The 21,611-nt window shown below is 37.1% G+C and overlaps 1 protein-coding gene across 4 annotated transcripts in view; it reads left to right on the top strand.

Annotated features, from left to right (window-relative positions):
• Positions 1–21,520, top strand: part of LOC131432756 (protein crumbs) — a 145,597-nt gene extending 124,077 nt beyond the window's left edge. For all 4 annotated transcript variants that reach the window (XM_058599258.1, XM_058599257.1, XM_058599256.1 and 1 more), the window contains 5 exons: positions 9,416–10,587; positions 10,657–10,784; positions 10,843–11,087; positions 11,163–11,334; positions 20,338–21,520. In XM_058599258.1, the coding sequence (XP_058455241.1) occupies positions 9,416–10,587; positions 10,657–10,784; positions 10,843–11,087; positions 11,163–11,334; positions 20,338–20,568 (1,948 nt within the window). In that variant the 3' untranslated portion in view covers positions 20,569–21,520. The remainder of the gene's footprint in view (positions 1–9,415; positions 10,588–10,656; positions 10,785–10,842; positions 11,088–11,162; positions 11,335–20,337) is intronic.
• The last annotated feature ends 91 nt before the right edge of the window (positions 21,521–21,611 follow it).

Below are 21,611 nucleotides of genomic sequence, written 5' to 3'. Positions count from 1 at the left end.
ACGGTGTACAATATTGAACACACTTAACCCTATAACTCCGGAACCGTGTGTGTTTCACTAGTTCATTTTTCAAGTGATTGCAAAACCTTTCTATATGAGAAAGGCAAAACGTGTACATAAATCAGTAGCTGCCAAACCGTTCACTTAATGCATACGAGGTCTGTTCAAAAAGTTCCCGGAATTTTTCAATTGCGCGGGTCTGGAGAGTCCGGTGGTCAAATTTTTTTTTATTGTGTTGGTACATATGTCCCTAATGTATGGTGAAATTTTCAGCTGTATTCATTGTTTACATTCTGTCTTGTAGCGGCTGATGTAGACGTGTTTTTTTGAGCTCGGCGATTTTTGTTAGTTTAAACAATGGAAGAATTGAAGAATTTGTATTAAATTTTGCGTGAAAAATGAAATAAAGTGTAATCAAGTGTGCGAAATGTTACAGAGAGCCTACGGTGAGTCTGCTATGAAAAAAACAAGTGTTTACGAGTGGTATAAGCGTTTCCAAGATGGCCGCGAAGACGTTGATTACGACGAACGCTCCGGTCGACCCAGCACGTCAATAATCGATGAAAATTTGGGAAAAGTGGGAAAAATGATTATGGATGATCGCCGAATCACTATTAGAGAAGTTGCTGATGAAGTTGGCATATCAGTTGGCTCATGCCATGATATTTTTTCAAATGTTTTGGGCATGAAACGAGTGGCAGCAAAATTCGTTCCAAAACTGCTGAATTTTGATCAAAAAAACAAACGCATTACCATCGCTCAGGAGCTGTTAAACGACGTCAACGACGATCCAAATTTACTTGAAAGGGTCATAACTGGTGATGAAACATGGGTGTACGGTTATGATGTCGAAACAAAAGCACAATCGTAAACTAACAAAAATCGCCGAGCTCAAAAAAACACGTCTACACCAGCCGCTACAAGACAGAATGTAAACAATGAATACAGCTGAAAATTTCACCATACATTAGGGACATATGTACCAACACAATAAAAAAAAATTTTTGACCGCCGGACTCTCCAGACGCGCGCAATTAAAAAAATCCGGGAACTTTTTGAACAGACCTCGTATAGTTGCTTTTAAGAATTTTTTTACAAATATATAATTTATAACGCGTAATTTGATTCTATCCCTACTTTGACAATAAATATAACCATAACTTTTTGTCGTGACTTACTTCACTATGGGGCGCCATATGGAAGAATGGGCAGAACTTAATCGTGAATATCTCGACTTGTATTAATGGCAGCAACATAATTCTTTCAATATTTCATCAAAAATATGATCAGGAATTTAGGATAATATTTTGAACAGTGTGAGTTAACCACAAACAACTCAAAAAGGTTTTCTGAAAATTTTAAAACAACGCGGAAAACTCTTTACTTTTGCTTGGGTTTTTCGCGCAACGACGACGATTTTGAGGTAGTCAGGCGCATATCTTCAACTGAACGTTATAAAAGGGGAACCGTGGTCGAAAATCGATCATTTCCTCTTGTGCGTTGGATGGAAGCAGACGTCGGGGCGAGAAGACGTATTCAAACAGCGGCATCAGAGAGCGCACCTTGTGCGTGGTAAAAAACCACAAACGCTCAGGTCGTAGTTCTCATTTACCTCCCGGTCATCAAGGCGAGAAGATGCATTAAACCATTTTCGCATCATTTGGCACTGCGAGCGAATGTGTCGGTTTGTACGGAAAGCTAGTTTCAATTCAAGCAAGAACGATTGCATCAGCTGCTGGTCGATTGCATTGGAGAGAAAGAAAACAAGAAACGAAAAGTGGACAACTTTATATAAAAACAACCGTTTTAATGGCTCGAAATGTTATCTAAAGAACTATTAAGATTACTTCTTTGATAATCGAAGGTAGAAATCATCAGTTTAGTGAAAATCCAAAATAATTTGATTTGCTTCGTGCACTTTTTGCTGTGCAAAAATCTTTCGAGATAAACGTTCCGAACTGTGCTAAATATCGTACACGGAGAGAAATCCGTTACTGCTGTTATGATTAGAAAATCATGAAATCAATTATTTTAACTTATCATGAAATCATGAGCAATAACTCTTCTCCCACGAAAATTAATCATGGTTCGAAAATGCGTTACTTGAAGAATGCATTTCTTTCAAAGCTCGTAACTCTAATTTTCTACCCGAATATCACTTTGAACCCTCTGTCTCAAGTGATGTGATAGATTAATAGATTAATGGTAAAGCAAAAAGCAGACATTGAAAATGTTTACTTCATTCGGAAGCATGTTATTTAATAATCGTGTTGTTTTACCCACCTGCTGATAGAGAATTAAACATAACATAAAAATAAAGATAATGAACCGAAAATTGACATCATAAGAGACTAAGCACGGCTACGCTTTTCATTTGACAAACATCAATGTTACATTTTGTTCGAATGTATTCTTACATATTTGATGTGATCGTTGTTACTAGAATAATATTCCGAGAGCTAGCGTTTAATTCGATTGTGAATTTGGAACACCATCTAACGAAAATCAGAAAAATATTGTGTTCAATCACTTTGATTAATTTGTTTCATAGATATAACAACCCTAGCTGTATTGATGCACCTAAATATTATCAATAAGACGATTTTTTTGCAAGAATTCGACATAGAGTTTCTTTCTAAGAGGTTTGATTCACTCGTGTTTTTTCATGCAGTTCGTTTAAGTGTTTAAATTCTGGAACACAAAATCAAAACTGAAGTAATGAACGCAAGTAAATACGTCATCTCTTGCGTCGTCGTTTTTCAAAAACAGAATATTTTCATTTTAGAAGAAGTTCGTCGTGCTTTTCACTGTATTTATATTGGAAAAATGGTCATCGTTGCAAAAATCACACATAACGCCTGAAATTATGTTGCAAAAATTACCATCGTAGCAGAAACACGCCTGAAGTTATACCCAACAACTTCAAGTGCATTGCGTTTAAATTTCATAGAAATCAGTCCGAATGGATCATGATCCGAGAAATTTTAATCATGGTGTATTATCATAACATGAAAATATATTATTTTCCCCAAATCATGACTCGTTTTGCAAATTTCAAGAATCGGAATATTGCCCGTGTAATTTGGTCCTTCTAAAAGGCAGAAATGAATCATGTACAGCATCTAGATAGTTTCTTTCAATGAAATATGCAAATACGAAATGAGATAATCGACGTCAAAAATCGTTTAAAATTTTAGTAGTGAAAAGGGGGAAAGTTTCGCAATTCACACAATCGATCAACTATCAACTCGAATACGAAAGTGTAAAGAAATCGTGTCAGTTTTATTCGTATTCACGACATCCAGTTATATCTCTGACATTACACACCCGTACTTTTTTTTCTGAAGAGATAGAAAATTTTTTTCTTCTACAAAGTTTTAGAACTATTGAAAATAATTTACTTTGTCAAATATACCAAAAGTCTAGGTCGCACCGTTTCGGATATACAAAGCGTTTTCATGGCAACCTTCCTAAAATCAGTTTTTTATTCATAACGTGTTTCGAGTTATTTTTTTATGCATACTTTATTTGGAATAATTGAGGAAAATAAAAAATCCCAGATTTTTGTTAAAGGTAGTGCATGTAGTGGTTTGTTGTTTCCTGGCAAATTTTACCTTTTTTTACCAATGATAAAATCTTACACCGAAGCGAAATATGCAACTTTATGCAGCTGATTTTTACAAAATTTATAGGAAAAGATATGCCCAATACTATAAAAAAATCTAAGTGGAACTCGATGGAACTTTTTTTAGGCCTTTTTAAAGTTAGTTTTAGTTATTGAATTATGACAACCCCCTTAAAATTAGTTTTCTAATCATAACTTGTTTCAAGTAAGTTTTTTATACATACTTTATTTAAAATAATTGTACAAAACATAAAATCCCATAATTTTGTAGAAGTTAATGCATAGGTTAATTCTTTTCAGGAAAAGTTATACATCATTTTACCTATTTTTACCTAGGAAACCTTGTACTGAAGCGAAATATGCAACTTAATGCAGCAAACTTTTACAATACTTAGAGGAAAATATATTCCTAATTCAATTTATTTTCCAATAAGAATATCATGAGTACTATTAGATTTTTTATCGTGACGTCATAAATGAACAAGAATTCATCCTTGACAGTTCAGCGGTACTGTTTACAAACAAACTTAAACAAAAATCGAAGAACACATCTTAAACAATCATCTTTACATTTTGCAACTAGTGACTTTAATAAATCTCAAAAACAACCCGTATCCAATCGTGAACAATTGTTTTAAAACTCTATTTAGGCGATATGGACTGTAAATGGTCTCTTCCAATTTGTCAACAGACAAACAAGAAAATCTATGTTTACAAACAGTACTGCTGAACTGTCAAAATGTGTTCATTTGATTGAGGTTAGCAGTGACGGTAAAAAACCTAAAGGACTATTCACACATTTCAGTTCCGTGACGGTTCAGTGAAAGTGCCTTCAGTGCGCCGTCAGTGTTCTTTTTTTATCGGAACCCTTCCGTTCCGTTTCCGTGCTGTTTCCGTTCCGGCACAGCCAATACAATGACATACCGACTTCAGTGAGAATAAAAAATATCGGTAACGACGAATTTGAGTTTGCCGGACGGACGGTACACTGACGGCGAGCTGCACTGAAACGGCACGGTGCCGGATAGGTGTGAATGTGCGAATAGAAAACGAATGAAATAATATCAGTATCCGTGCACGGTGTCGTGCCGGCACTGAACCGGACCGGATATGTGTGAATAGTCCTTAATTCGTGTGACTCTTTTTCACTATGGCCATGGTGAGCAGGGATGCCAGGTTCACAGATTAATCTGTGTTTCACAGATTTTCAACTTTTTTGCACGGATTTCAAAAATAGCACAGATTCTCACAGATTTCTGAAAACACAGATTTATCACAGATTTACACAGATTCTGAAATCGATCATAGATTTTTAAAATAGACCACAGTTTAGCACCAAAAATTACAGAACGGCAGAAAATAGTGAGAGTTTTTGGATGGTCACAGATTTTTGAAAAAATTACCTGGCACCCCTGATGGTAAGGTGAAAACAAGCTACGAGCTGAACGGATCTTCGGCTCTTGAAGAGCGTGTTATAAATGAGAAGAAATGAGCTTTTGTTCGTTCTTCCAAATGTGTATTTATCCTTCTTTAACAGATTGAATGAGCCGTTGTCAATGAGAAATATTACCTCTCACTCAGTAGGTGAGGTACATTCAGAGATGCCACTTTTGCAGATATTCTCAAATATGACATAATAATAATTCGCAGACAAGTTAGTTCGAATAGCATTGTTCTTCGTGCATCCAATGATTTCGACCATGCATATGAAAGAAAAACGGCGCAAAAAACGACGTCAAAACAATCCTTCAGTTCAGTCTAAATGAGCTGATGAGCTGATACATTGATTCAATTCCCTTTAGTCAGCTGATCGGTTCGGAGCTGCTCATCGGTATGAGCTGCTTCGCACATCTCTAAGTGAGCGTTGCACGATCAATATATCATCTTAAAAAACGTGTTGCTTCGCAATAGCTCAATTTATTAACACGTTTAAAAATGAAATTTCTTCGTAAAGGTTTGAACTTTTACAATACTTTCTCATATTTTCAACTTTGGATAATTTTTCGGATTTTCAATATTTAAAACTAACTTTGAAAAGGCGTTAAAAAAGTGCATCGAGTTCCACTTAGATTTTTTCTAATATTGATAATTGTCAAAACGTAAACAAAATAATAATCACAACAATTTGCTTAAGCTGCGCGTGCAAGCATGAGCTTGTTTATGAATATTTATGCGCACTTTGTAGTAGATACTGAGGTAATAGAGGTAGATTCTACGTAGATAAAACCAAAAAAACTGTTTTTAAAATAAAGTGAATATATCTCAAAAAATATTTTTTTACATTGTTTATATCTTCAAGAAAAATACTTCAAATATTTTTTTCTTCAAAATAAAATAGAAAAACCGTTACAATGCCAAATTTCTATTAGTGAAATAATTATCAAGTAAACTTCAATCATAAAGAATTCATTTTGATAATGCGTATCAGATCTGCCATCGGCTACAACTTGCACGGATTTTTCAACCGTATTCTATTTATTTGACATAATGGTTATTTTGTGCATAGTATTTTTTCTTTTCATTCATATTTTGTATTAATCGACGCCTTGGTCTTCAAAATCTCGTACTTTATTCGAAACAATTATGACTACAAAAATAAACTGTTACATAAAATCGTGAATAGTCCACTCTAAAAAGTTGGTCGTCTTTGACAGATATACATTTGTTGATGCTTTCAATGAAAAATGAAATAACACTTGTCGCTAAGGAAGTTTACCAGTTGAAACTGCAGTTAACTTCAATTCACCAGCCGATTAATTCTTCTTGTAGCCCTAATGCTAATTAATTTCAATACAACAGACAGCGAAAGGGTTAAAACAACTGTCCAATATTCTGGCAGAGATGCCAGGTGAAATTTGAAGCGTCTGCGTACAAGAAAGCTCAAAATTTGAAAGTATAACGAGAAAAACCAAACAAAAACCCTATAGTAATAGCAAAAGTCAATAAATTAATCTTCGAAAATCTGCAAAAAAAGTCTGCTTAATTGCAAAGTCTGCTAACAAACGAAATTGCAAATTTACATACTAATCTGAAAACCTGGCATCTGTGGTTCTCACGCTCATTATTTCGCTATGCCTATTCTGCGACGATTCCGTCGCATTCTATGTCCAGTTGAAAACCACTATAGCATTATATTGTGTTTGACAGGTCGTTTGAATCAAACCTGTCATTCCAAACAAACAGCTGTCATCTTCTTCTTCTTCCTTTCTGGTTGGCGTCACCTTGAGATGACGCCGAATTGATGGCACAGCAACTAAGGCTATATTGCCAGTTAATTTTCGTTTATAGTCCAGTGGACTTTCTTTTCACTTGACTACAAGCGAAAATCTCGCTGTGTGGCTGCGTCGAATCGTCAAAGTACGGCTGAAAATCCTTTCTTTCTTGCGAAATACTCGAATTTTCCCCGGACTAACACGATGCAACGTGCTCACCCGTTGAGAGTTTCACCGGAAGTCCAGCTGTCATCACTCTGGTTTGAACACTCTAAGCGTGATGGATAATATTGACCACGAGTTTGACATGTCTGTAATCAAAACAAAACAGATAGTTGACATTTCATGAATTACACCCGTTAAAGATAAAAACACTACTAAGAGGCACAAAACCGACTCCATTTTTTATTGCTGTTTCAGTTATGGCTCAAAACGTTTGGCTATATATTGATGTAATTTAGGTGCTTCCTAAGCCTGTAAGCCTGAGCATGCGAAAGTGTGCGATAGCCAATATTTCGGTGTTAAAAATTACAGGATGAGAATGAAAACAAATTATATACAGAGCATTTATCTTGCATGAGGTTTAACATTTAGTAATGGTTATTTAGGGATTTCGCTTAAATCTCGTTTTTGTGCACATGACCGATTTCACTATTCTTTACTCGTTTCGTCTTCCATTTGTCAGTGCAGGAGCAGTGACAAATTGATGTGATCGGCCAGTTCAGTCGCCTATTTGTTCCGCTCGGGACGTCAGAAGAAACATTGCGCTACGGTGAAATATAAAAAAGTGTTTCGCAAATAGCGTTAACTTTATGTCTGCTTAGCGGCTCAAATTGAACTGTTTAAGTTTTTGCAGTAAGCAGTTCAATTTGAACTGCTCTGCACTGACGAGTCGAGAACGAAACGTAAAAAATAGTGATTTAATAATGATTTTGTGATAAGTTAAGCTGGAAGGTTTGAAGCAAGATCCATTGGAACCAAATCTATGTCAGTGTAGTAAGAACTAAATTTAATTTTGAGCAGGGCATTATAATAGTCAAAAATATGTTGGCATGAAAAGTCATGTTTTCATCTCTCGTGTAGGCCCTGCATCTTCGTTAAATTTTTGCCATTTTCTTGTTTCTTTTCAGTGATAATTATTAATTCTCACAAAAAAGAATTAATAAAAATTGAGAGATTGAATGAAAAATATTGTGTTAGAGTTGTTTTAGCTAAAACAAAGTTAAACATATTTGGTCTTTATGCAGACTAATCCGGCTTTTTCAAATGGATTGAAAAATGAATATTTGGTTTAGGTGAAGTAGGCTCCCACATTTCGGTTGTCATAAATCAGCTTTTTTAATGAACCTTCTTCGTAAAAAGATTTTTTTGCATAAAATGTAAACGACTAACGGGTCAATGATATTCCATGGAGACCACTACAATATGATGCTTGTGGTTTCTTTGTTAAATCCAAGATGGCGGTTCCGGTTTATTTATATTCCTTAAAAAGTCTTACAATGTGGGTTTTTTCTTCGGAACGGATTTGTTGAGTAGGTGCCGGAAAACGATGTTGGGGTCGTTTCGAAATTCAATATGGCGACTTCCGGTGCATCGATATTTCTTAAAAAGTATGAGAGAGGAGTATTTTCGGAACGAATTTGGTGATTGGATAACAGAAAATGATGTTTGTGCTCGATTCGAAATTCAATATGGTGACTTCCGGTTTATCAACATTCCTTGAAGCTCATTACTCATACTGTAACGGGTTTCAAGAAATATCAATATACCGGAAGTAACCACCTCGGATTTCGGAACGACCCCCATTATTTTCCTGCATCTACTCATCAAGTCCGTTCCGGAAAAAATCCACATTGTAAGAGCTTTCAAGGAATATCGATAAACGCCATCTTGGATTTCAAAGCGACCTCAAACATAGCATTCCGACATTGGCTCTTCAAACCCGTTCAGAAAATACCGGTTTCCAAGGAATATCAATAAATCGAAAGTCGCCAGCTTAGATTTGGAAGCGACCTCAAACATTGTTGACAATATCCGTATGATTAGGGTTTTATACCATTCACTGCACAAACTTTTTACGAACCAAATCCCAAATAATGTAAACTTTTTTACAAACTAACTCGATTAACGAACGCCCATTGAAATTAGGACATCAATAATATCGTTGAGAAATTGATGTGATTTTGATTTCTGAGTTTTTGTATTAGTCGCTGCCTCGTGATTCTAAAAAGAAAACCATTGAAGTTCAAGGGACCTAGAAGTACCATCAACATTCAAAATCTACAGAGTCAACCAAGTTGGTCTACAGCGCATTATATGTTAAATACCTTTGTCTTCATAATGGAATTTCGATATTAATCCCATTCATTATCTTATAACTTTGGATCGAGAACTTCGATCCGTATAAATTTTAATCACAAAGATGAAAGCGTTCTACGCTTCCTTAGGACTCATGTGACCATTAATTTAAGGGTCATCCAAAACCGAGAACCGGAACCTAATCCCTGTCCAATCAACACTAACCAGCTCTTCTGTTTAAAAAACAACCAATAATTGATTCTTATCCTCTACTTAACAGATGCACTTGTCCGCGAGGCTACAAAGGCAAATTCTGCCAGGAGATACAGTTCTGTGAGCTGCAGAAATGCCCTCAGAACGCCACATGTCAGAATTTGGACACCGGCTATGAGTGTATTTCGAACATGACTTTCCACGATGACAACGAGCCGTTGAAATACTCGTTCAATTCGGGTGCGGTGGATCTTCTGCACAATGCTAAGGAAAGTAACAACAATAACAACAACATGGAAACGATAGAGATTTCCTACCGCACCAAGTTCGGCGGAACTCTGCTCTACGTGCAGGACAGTGACATGTACTTTGAGATTTCGACCATCAGAAAGCTGGTCACCATTTCGTGGCGACTGTCAATGGACCTGCCGGAACAGTACCGATTCGAGTATGAAGATGATGACAACTACGGATGGCACACGGTGTTCATATTGGTCACGCCGAACGGAAAATTGGAAGCCGGATGGAAAGGATGGGAAACGCCTCTGGATCCTCAGCCTACTATCTCGGTCAGTATCGATTACTTGGCGTTCAAACATCTGTTCTCGGGCAGGCACTTCATCTACTTGGGAGGTATGCCCGCCAATGCCGGTATTGAGAGCAATTCCGTTGTGAACGGTGGAATCGATAAGGGGTCAACCTTCAAAGGATGCCTCGGAGAAACCCGTGTCGGAGGATATTTATTACCATATTTTCCACACAACGTGATATACCCGGACACATTCCAATTTAGTGGTCCTCATTTCAATCTTAACTCAAGTCAACCGGAAGAGGGTTGCGTACTGTGCTTCCAGCAGTCCTGCAAGAACGGTGGAATCTGCAGTAATCCGTCGGAGAAGTATGCCTGCGATTGTCCGGCCGGTTACGAAAGTGATGACTGTTCACAGAACATCGATGAATGTCTAACGGCCAACTGTACCAACAACTCGACCTGCATAGACGGAGTGGCCAGCTTTACCTGTCGGTGCCTGGAGGGTTACGAGGGAGATCTGTGCGAATTCGAAATCGACGAGTGTATGTCCAATCCGTGTCATAACGGTGGAACATGTACCGATCTTGTGGCAGGCTACCAGTGCCAATGTACGGAGGAATACGTGGGACTACAGTGCGATACGTTCCGGTTGGTGACCTGTGAGAATCAACCGTGCAGGAACGGATCGATTTGTATTGACGGTTTCAGTAAGTTAGAATAGAACTAATACATGCTAGATTTCATACTAAATCATTTTTTGTTTGTATTTTTCACAGATTCCACAACGGGTAATAATTTTACTTGCTCCTGTAAGACCGGTTTTGCTGGACCACTGTGTGATACTCCATTCTGTCTGCTCGAAGAATGCCGAAACGATGGAGTGTGCATTGCCAACGACGAGAATGTAAGTGATTCTAGTTCCGCCGATGAAAAACGTACCGCTCACGCTCTCATTCTTGCAGGTTCCCATCTGTCGGTGTAATTCCGGATATACGGGACGATTCTGTGAAATCGAAATCGACGAATGCGAATCGGCACCGTGTCTCAACGGTGGCCAATGTATTGATTTTATAAATCTCTACCGATGTAATTGTTCGGGCACCGGATTTGACGGGCTAAATTGCGAAATGGATATTGACGAATGTTACGAAGAACGAATCAAATGCGGTGGGCGTGGTTTGTGCATAAATACGAGAGGATCGTTCAGGTATGCTAGTCTCGTCGAGGCGACGGGGGTGGTTGTGTTTGTATGATTTTAACCCGCGATTGTTCATTGTTTCAGGTGCCAATGTGACGAAGGCATGTGCGGGAAGGAATGTGCTCAGATTGATCCGTGTCGTGACAATCCAAGCATTTGTGAAAATGGTGGAATTTGCATAGAAGACTGTGACAAAGACTATCGGTACTATTGCAATTGTACCGCCGGATTTACGGGAATCAACTGTTCCGAGCAGGTAAGATTTGTGTTCCGTAACATGACGCAGCAATCATTCACGCTTCAAAAAAGGATCTGAATTAGTAACACAATAATTGAACATCGTGTCGATAACCTGCCATAACTGCGTGTCGCTTCACCTTCATCACATCTCATTCTTCTTTTATAGGACGGCCACATAATCACTCAAATACACTATTTGGATACGGTCTACTACTATGTCGATAAGATTGTGGGGAGTGTTCTTTTCTTTTTGTAACATACATAAGCCTATCTCACAAACAATATCAAACATGTATATACAATTTCAATTCCTGTTTTACAACTAACACAATTTATCGTCGGAAAAAAACTAACCCAACTAACTTTGGCTGCATGAAATTTGTCACGTGTCTAACCTTCTAGTTATTACTACGAGATTAAATATCAGTTCGTTTCCTTATTGCATTAAACCCAACGATTGAAAAATATGCGAAACATACTCGGAAAAGTAAGTGCCGTTCGCTTGTATTCCAAAATCAACTGGGCGTAACGTTTAAACTCGTGCATATCTTCTGCACGTGCACTACTCGTAAAGCTGTTTAAGGTAATATTATGTTTCAACAGTCATTTGCCTATCCGTGCGTATAGTGAACGATGTCTGTGATAATCGCTTCTCACGGATCTTCAATTACAGAAATTTTTCGAACAGTCATGCCTAGTTTTTAAGCCTACTGCAGGAAGTGAAGGGAGGGTTGGCGTCGTGAAAAAAAGATGAGCAAATGCTAATGACGAATAGCGGATGGGCAGTGGCTCCATATGCAAATTGTTTCTCTCGTGGAACAACAGCTGCGATTTGTTCGTTGATTGACGATTAGAGCTCCGGCGCACTATAGAAGAATGCCGTGCCAACTTCAACAAATGTTGGCAGTATCCTTTCAGATTTGAATCCAACTTTCGGGACATGTAAATTTTTATTTCCAAATTTTATAGGCTGTCTTTTAAAAGGCTCAATTTTTTGCCTTTCTTATAAAGGAAGGCTATACAATCACTATGAAAATCGACTTTTGAACCGAGACCCGGAGGGCCGAATGTCATATACCATTCGACTCAACTCGACGAACTGAGCAACTGTGTGTGTATGTACCTTATGATCAAAAAAGAACCGGAATTTTCATTTTAAAATTCCCGTGCTTGTCCAATCGGTAAACTTTTATTCTCTCAACGTTGGCAACACTTTTATACACATTCTGTCAAATTTTGACGCATATCGTACGATTAGTTTTTGTTTGGCGTCTATACAAAGAAGTTGAAAAATTTTCGTGTGGCGATTTTTATAATGGATGAAAATTTAGAACAACGGCTCGCCTTCGAAGCGCCATTCGGTCGATTGTTGTGCGGTTTCGACGTCATATTCATAGATTCACACCTTATCACCAGTTATGATGCATTCGATGAATGTGGGGTCACTATCTGCGTTGGAAATCATCTCTTTGGCCACATCAACACGACGCTGTTTTTGAATGAAATTCAGCTTTTTTGGCACCAGCCGAGAAGCGACGCGTATCAAACCCAAAACATCAGTTAAAATGTGTTCGGCTGATCCATAAGAGATGCCCAACAACACAGCAATCTCTCTAATCGGTACGGAACGATTTTGCAACACGATTTGCTTCGCCGATTCAATGTTTTCTTCAGTAACAGATGCTGTTGGGCGGCCAGGGATCTCATCATGATCCAAGCTTGTACGATCACCTTTGAAGCGTTTATACCACTCGTATGCCTGTGTTTTTCCTAGACACGATTCACCAAAGGCCTTTTCTAACATTTTCAACGTTTCGGAACACTTTTCATCCATTATAAAAATCGCCACACGAAAATTTTCCAACTTCTTTGTATAGACGCCAAACAAAAACTAATCGTTCGATATGCGTCAAAATTTGACAGAATGTGTATAAAAGTGTTGCCAACGTTGAGAGAATAAAAGTTCACCGATTGGACAAGCGCGGGAATTTTAAAATGAAAATTCCGGTTCTTTTTTTATCATAAGGTATGTATGTATGTTTGTATGTGACAAAAAATGTCACTCGATTTCCTCAGAAACTGCTGAACCGATTTTCACAAACTCAGATTCAAATGAGTGCACTTATCAATATTGAATTTTATCCCGATCCGACTTCCGGTTCCGGAATTACAGGGTGATATGTACCAAAAAAAATGACAAAAATTGTCACTCACTTTTCTCAAAAAAGGCGTGACCGATTTTCACAAACTTAGATTCAAAGAAAGGTCGTATGGTTCCACAGATCGCTATTGAATTTTATCCCGATCCGACTTTCGGTTCCGGAATTACATGGCAATTCGTGCAAATTTATGAGAACTGATTTTTACCAAACTAAGATGCGAATGAAAGGTCTTGAAGTTATTTAAAAAGTCCTCGAAAAATCGATCCAGATCCGACTTACGGCTCCCGTATTACAGTGCGATTAGTAAAAATTTTCAATTTCATGAGTATTTTTTCACGCTTCCGAACCGTAATAGTAAAAAAAAGCCCCACGGTAATAGTAAAAAAAAGCCCCAAGACCGGAACTCACTTCGATTTTTCAGTAACGATTAATCCGATTTTCACGAATCATGATTCAAATCAAAGCTCTCAGTGTCTTAAAAGATACGGTGCAATTTCATCCAGATCCGACTTCCGGTTTCGAAATTGTAGGGCAATGAGTATTAAAACATTCAAAATATCTTGCAAAATGATGCAAAATCGGTACACATCGGTACGTGCTGGTACGGAAAAACAAGATAACACACCCACCTAGCACACAGCGTGCTTTGTTTAATTTTGTGTAGCGTGCAGGGTTGCCACACTTTTTATCTATATTAACTTGACATAACTGAAAAGGTGATGGTAGTTTATACCAAAGAATGTTTTTGATTTTATTCAAGTTTGAAAAAAAATCACAGTTTGACAGAATTTTCTAGTGATGTTTTTGAAAACATGAGTAATATGAGAAAGTCATCATTACACCACAATGGCGTACCGAGAAAATTTGGCGCCCGGGGCAAAATAAGATTTGCCGCCCCCATGAGCAAAAAAAGATGAATTCCATCTCCGGAAAGATGACTTGGACGAGCAAAAAAAGGTCCCAAGGATTGGTTTGCCACCTCCTAAAAATGCCCCTTTCACCCCCCTCCCCTTTCTTCAAATACGCCACCACGTTACACCATTAGGTGGATTAAAAAAGGTTGTCCCGGGTTGACGGTTCAATGCATAGGACGCTGGTCTTCACAAGCCAGCTGTCGTATGTTCGAGCCCCGACCTGGAAGGATTCTTAGTGTCGGTAGGATCCATAGTACTAGCCATGCAATGATTCTGTACGCTAAGAATCGGCTGCGAAGTCTGTTGAAACAGAAAGGCCAAATTCCACGGAAGGAATGTAATGCCAAGACTTTGCTTTTAGATTCAAATGAACGTCTTGCGGTCGCATACAAAACTCCTGAATATTATTTGGACCCGACTTCCGGTTCCGGTATTATGGGGTAAAATGTGCATAAAAATGAAAATGTGTTTTCTAGCTTTTCTCATAGATGGCGCGACCGATTTTCACAAACTTAGGTTCAAATGAAAGGTCCTGTGGTCACATACGGAATTCTTAAATTTCATCCGAATCCGACTTCCGGATCCGGAAATATAGGGTAAAGTGTGTTTAAAATTTTATACCACCACTGAAAAGGGCGAAAACCCGTAAGAAACTTTCAAAATCGACCTTGAATCTTTTCCAATTGATAGTTTATATCAGTAAACGGTCGATTATTACAATACTAGGTGGAATAAAACAGGTTTTTACCCTATTTTTACTTTTTTTATAAATATAAAAATAGGTATAGAATTCGCTTGAACTTATAATAAATTTCCGAGGCCAGGAGGGCCAATCGATTCAGCTCGACGAACTGAGCAAATGTTTGTATGTGTTTATGTGTGTGTATGTAACTTTTTTTGCACTCATTTTTCTCAGGGATGACTGAACCGATTTTAATGAGCTGAGATTCAAATAAAAGGTCTTGTAATCCCACACAAAGTTCTTGAAGTTGATTAGAATTCGACTTCCAGTTCCGGAGATACAGGATGATATGTGCAAAAAAAATGTTATCAGAGACGGCTGAACCGATTCTCACAAACTTAGATTCAAATGAAAGGTACAATCGTCCGATACAAAGTTCCTGAATTCTATTTTGATCCGACTTCCGGTTCCGAAATTACAGGGTGATCAGTGATAAAATTCTTATTTCAAATTACTTCCCCATTTTCTTATAGATGGCGATACCGATTTCAACAAACTCAGGTTCAAATGAAAGGTCTCATGGTTCCATGCAAAACCTCCAAACTTTCAACTTTCGGTTCCGGAATTATAGGATGAAGTGTGTTAAAAATTCGATACTGTCACTTACAGTGGCGAAGCAAAACACGTAATAAATTTCCAAACTGGCTTCGAAACTGTTCCAATCGGTAACCATTGTCAATTAGCAACCAAACAAACCGATTCCGTCTACTCTGGGTCTCGGTTTCCGATTCCGGAAGCACCGAAAATAAATCGTAAAATAATTTCTAAACTTGCCTCTAAACTGTTCAAGTCGGTAGTCATTGTCAGTAGACGGTTAAACAAATTAATTTAAGCTTTCCTGATTTCCGGTCTTCGATTAACTACCGGAGTTTGTAGCCATAGACTCAAAAATTGATCAAAGTCACTTTGCTCGCACCAACTTCGATTATATCGGTTTCCGGTTTCGGAAGTACCTGCAATAGCGTAACTCACTTTATTTCCCCAGAGATGGCCTGACTGACCTGAGTACTGTTTCACTCTTTATGTTATACTAGTTTTTGGACAAACCTTTTTGTTATTCAAGAATCAAAGAAAATTATTTTGAAGAATACCACACATTTATATATGAGAAAGGCATCATTACACCACTAGCTGGATTAAAACAGGTTTTTATAAATATTCAGAATCAAATGTAAACAAAGTTGGTAATTTATGTATGTACGTATGGATTGGACTCTGCAACTGAATTCCTAAAGCGGAATTTCGGGGCTAAATTCAGAACTGGGATTTGATCTATCCGGATTCCTGAAAAAAATATAAGCCATCAATTTTCTCAGAAAATTCTTAACCGATTTTCATAAACTAAGATGCGAATAAATGGTCCCCGAGAAGTCCATCCGGTAATTAAACATTCAACGTACATTTTATTTGGTACGTATGTCATAGATCTATGTATTTATATATGCAGTGTAACCAGTGTATAAAAGTGGCTTGATCGATTGAGTGTCAAACAATCTTTTTTAGCAATAATTTATTCTCAAACGAATGTTAAATCCGACTTTTTGGGTGGAACATTAGTTTTGATCAGTTTTTCACTAATGCTTTATGGAAAATTGCTTACATTTTATGAATGTGGATTTAAATTCCCTAATAAAAAAAGTACGGGTGTGTAATGTCAGAGACATAACTGGATTTCGTGAATACGAATAAAACTGACTCTTTCTTTATACTTCCGAAAATCAATTAGTTGATCGATTACTTGAATTATGCAAGCTTTCCTCTTTTTCACTTCTAGAATTTGAAACGATACACCTAAACTAAAGTTACATTTTGACATACAATTAATATTAGGAAATAACCAGCATAGTTATTTATGATAAAATAATGGTGGTTCTAAAAAAAACTTTTTCTGAAGGCGTTCGTGATGGAGAGTGACGAGTTGAGTTCGAATCTATTCTGAGTCGGTGCTATGCTTGTTATATAGCAAACCTACAGAAAATTCTACTACAAACTACAACTGGTTGAAAATGGGCGTATACAGTATAGTGAAGAAAAATCGCTTAATTTTTGGGTATGGTTCAAAATAGCAACATGCAGTGTTTTGATGTCGATTGTCATTTTGGATTTGAATATTACAGTGAAAGAAACTATCAAAGTGCGGTACCGGATTAATTTCTGCCATTCAGAAGGGCCAAATTATGTAAATCTCTAAGATATAAAACACTGTTTGGATATAAACGATATTAAACACTGTTGCGAACTTTGCACTGAAGAAATTGCGCAAAGAGAATCAAATTATCCCAGATTTGCACTACACTGATGGTTTTAATTACCGATTTGCAAAGAAGAAACCTTTATAGTTCTTTAGATAAAATTTGGATCCATTAGAAGTTCTTACTGATGATGGTGGGAAAACTTCACCTCGACCTCGATGATGGTGGGAAAACTTCACCAATCAAAATTTACCTTTTATACTCGCCCAGTAGATAATCGGTACTGATATGTGCTTGACTACCTCAAAACCGTCGTCCGGGTGCGAAAAAGGCAAGCAAGCGTGATGAATTTTCCTCATTATTTCCAAAAGATTAATGTTTATCTCACACTGTTGAAAATTCAATCACAAATTCCTGATCATATTTCCGATAGCTTGTAGAAAAAATTATTTTTTTTTGTTAAGTACATCAAGGGATATTCGCGGTAAAGTTCTGCCCATTCTTGTACAGGGTAAATTTTGAAAAGGTGCCCCTAGTAGTGTAAGTCGTATTCACGACAAAAACGTTGGCTACACTGTTAATGCATTTGTATTAGATCACGCTACACAAAATAAACAAAGCTAAATATTTTCTGTGTAAAAAAGCAGTTTTCCGGAAAAATAAATTCTTATTTCACTATTTCTACAAGCGAAAATCCATATAGGAGTTTATTCGCTGCTAATCAAATGTGTTAGTGGAAGTAAACCGAAACTGAAATAATTTCAGTTTCTAGCAGTTTTCAGAAAAACGGAAGGGTTTTGGACTAAGATTTTCGCTTTTCTTGAACTGCAATTCTAAGCAGAATGAACTGATTTGTTTATTTTTCAACCCTATGGAAGATTTATTGTTTAAAATCAGGAAAAGAAGCGCAGAAATTTGTGTCTTACTCTTAAAAAACTAGGTATATAATTCGCTCAAACATTGGACAATTTTTCCGAGGCTAGGATGGCCGAGTGTCAAATACCAATCGGTTCAACTCGACGAACTGAGCAATTGTCTATGTGTGTGTGTGTGTGTGTGTGTGTGTGTGTGTGTGTGTCTGTGTTCTGTGTGTGTACAGAAGAAAGAGGCATAGATCTCAGCGATGACTGAGCCGATTTTGGTCGCACTGGTCGCAAATGAAACGGTTTTTCGTCGCAAATGAAACGGCTTTTTGTCGCTATTATTTTCGATTTGTTGTTCATTTGTTGAGTTATAAAAAGTTTTATGTCAAAGTTTTTGACAATATCTTCCTCAATTCACTTCAAAAACAAAGCAGATTCCAAAATATCTTTCAAAATAGCCATAGTTTGTTGCTCAAATTTTAGACAAATTCTCCGAGGCCCCGAGGGTCGAGTGTCATATACCAATCGATTCAGCGTAATACACAATTGTTTCAAGTACCAAAAAGCCTGTGTACAGCATCTTTTTTCATGACTATTTGCCTCGGACCGATTTTAGCATGGCTCATTCTTGGCAACATAATCGTTCGAATATGACATATAAACCAGATGATGGCAGAATTTTCAAGTTGAAAGTGATTCCATAATTATATTTATTTAAACTACTTAAATCAATAAATGCTGGAAGAACATAACCCATATACCATTCGAATCAGTTCGTCGAGATCAGCAAATGCGTGTGTGACAAATAATTTCACTCAATTTTCTCGGAGACGACTCAACCGTTTTCTACAAATTTAGAAGTCGTATGCTCCCAAACAAGGTTTCTGAATTACGTTTGGATCCGACTTCTGGTTCCGGAACTACATGATGATATGTGAAACGAAATTAAAATTTGATTTAAATTTGCGTAACTCATTTTTCTCGTAGATGGCTGAACCGATCTAAAATTCAAATGAAATCTAAGAATCATCTAGGATTAAAATGAAAAGTTTTAAGATTCTATAAAACATTCTGCTTTTCAATCAGATCCAACTTTCGGTTCAGGAGATACTGGGTGATTAATGGATTAAATGTCCATTGCACATAAATTAATTGAATTTATCGAGTGTGCAGATTGTGATAGTCGATAACCAAATAGACTTATTTCAGTTTTAACGGTATTCGGTTTTCGATCCTGGAAGTAACTTAAAAATTGGCTACACTGATTTTTTAAAAATTTCGAATCAAATGAAATGGTTTACAATCCCTTAGGTGAATTTAACTGACTTTGGCTCCGAAAGTATCGGAAATAGAGGAGATTAATCGTTTTCCCGAAGAAGGGCAAATCATGAACAAAAATTCAAATTATACGACGTAAAGTGAAGCAACGATCAAAACCGTCGGCCGTGTTACAAGAATCAAGAAGATGACATCATTATGACATGCTGTGATTGTACGCTTAACGTAAAATCAAGCATGCCATAATTTCTTCGGTGATGAAAAAATATTACAACTATTAACCTGTAAAAATAATTGTTGTGTCTGTATCGATGTAAAATTCAGTTAAATTAACTGCGAAGTTAAAGATATGACTTATCTTCACAAGCTTTGTATCGTGAATTTAAAAAAATTATGGCGCCCCGTTTATTGATCGATAGATCTATAAAGACGTTAATTTACATGATTCTTTCTAGGTGTGTACTATTAACACACTAAAACGACGTTCCAGTACGTTTTCAAGCTAAATGTTCCCGAATCGATTGGTTGATAAATTATTAATTTAAAAATTGCTCAGTTATCTTTAAGATCTATGTCTGATTAGAAGATTTTATCAGCTGTTGATTGTAATGTTCAGCTCTCTTCATTGGAAATAAATGGTATGCCTATAATAAGAATAATCACTAATTCAAGTCACAACTTTATTGAGGTATAAGTCGGGAGATTCACCACCATCATCATCATAAAATGCTGTAGTTTCCGTGGGATCTTAACATTTCCATAATCTGTAGTTCTAGTTGCATGTCGCAGTACTTAGCAGAAAATCATCGAAAATAATCGAACGGATTGAAAATCACCTCTTGCACTGTTTTCCTATTTCTTCCTGCAGGCTGTACTGGAAGCGGAGGGAACAACCGGTGCGGACATTGCCCTCATCGTGGTCCCCGTGGTGATCGGCATCCTGGCACTGGCAGGAGCACTGATCGGGACGTTTCTGGTGATGGCACGGAACAAACGGGCCACCCGCGGCACGTACAGTCCCAGTGCCCAGGAGTACTGCAACCCCAGACTGGAGATGGACAACATGCTGAAGATACCGCCCGAAGAACGACTTATCTAGTGTTTTTTTCTTCTACGAACTGCGTTCGTATCAGTGTTTCCTTGTTGTACGTTAAGTGAGCTTCGTGTTTTGTTTATATTTTCGTCGAGAGGAGCAAATGCGCGGAAAATTTAAAATCCTACGGTCAGGTGTCGTTTGTTTTTGTAGATATGAAACTTTAATGATCTTGTTATGGCCACGTGGTTGCATGATTGTGAATAGACTACAGACTTTTACTCATAGTAGAAAAAAAACCAGCTTAAATTAAAATAATCACTAACTAGCTTTTAAGTTAAAAATACAAAATAACATCCCGTGGATCAACTTGTGAAAGAGCTAGTGGTAGATTTTTGTACTTAAAATCTATAGGAAGGCGAACAACAAAGTTTTAACTAAATAATAAATAAATATTGTGATATGAATCCCTTACACAGAATATGTTACGGTAAGACAAAAATGAGTATTTTAACGTAACTCGAAGCTGTCCTGAAAAATAAAACACTCGGGAGATTGAATCTGAACATGCCTTAATACAAACACTGTTTTTTTTAGAATGCTTTAAACTATCCATGCGAATTCCGTCCATTAGCATGCTTATAGGCCCTTTTAATACAATGCAAAGCAAACTAATGAAAATACCTAAATTCAAGTGCCGTATGTTTTGAGAAGAATACGAAATTTTACTGCAACCCAAACTTCCTTAAATTGAAGTTGGACTAGAAGAATATATGAAAGAAGTAAGACACTTACATCTCTCTTACGGTAGACTGAAATTCTTGAACGGAAATTAGATGCCTTCATTTTAACTAGTGTTCTTATTACTGTAGCAAAGTATTTTTTTTAGGTAACTATGAACAAGAACGATGCTGCATGTTTGTAAAGTATATTGTAAGTTATAAAGCAGATATTTTAAAACGTCGTTGATAGGATTAGTGTATAATAAAACGAATAAATAAATATTTAAATCCATAAAGATGTATTTTCCACTGTGGCTGCGGCATTCTTGTTTGGATCCATGATTTGGCGCGTTGGTTCTCTGTCAACATTGTCAACCCCATAAAAAA

Source organism: Malaya genurostris, chromosome 2, assembly GCF_030247185.1.
Source record: "Malaya genurostris strain Urasoe2022 chromosome 2, Malgen_1.1, whole genome shotgun sequence".
NCBI classification, from domain to species: Eukaryota; Metazoa; Arthropoda; class Insecta; order Diptera; family Culicidae; genus Malaya; species Malaya genurostris.
This window is presented reverse-complemented; position numbering and strand designations above follow the sequence as displayed.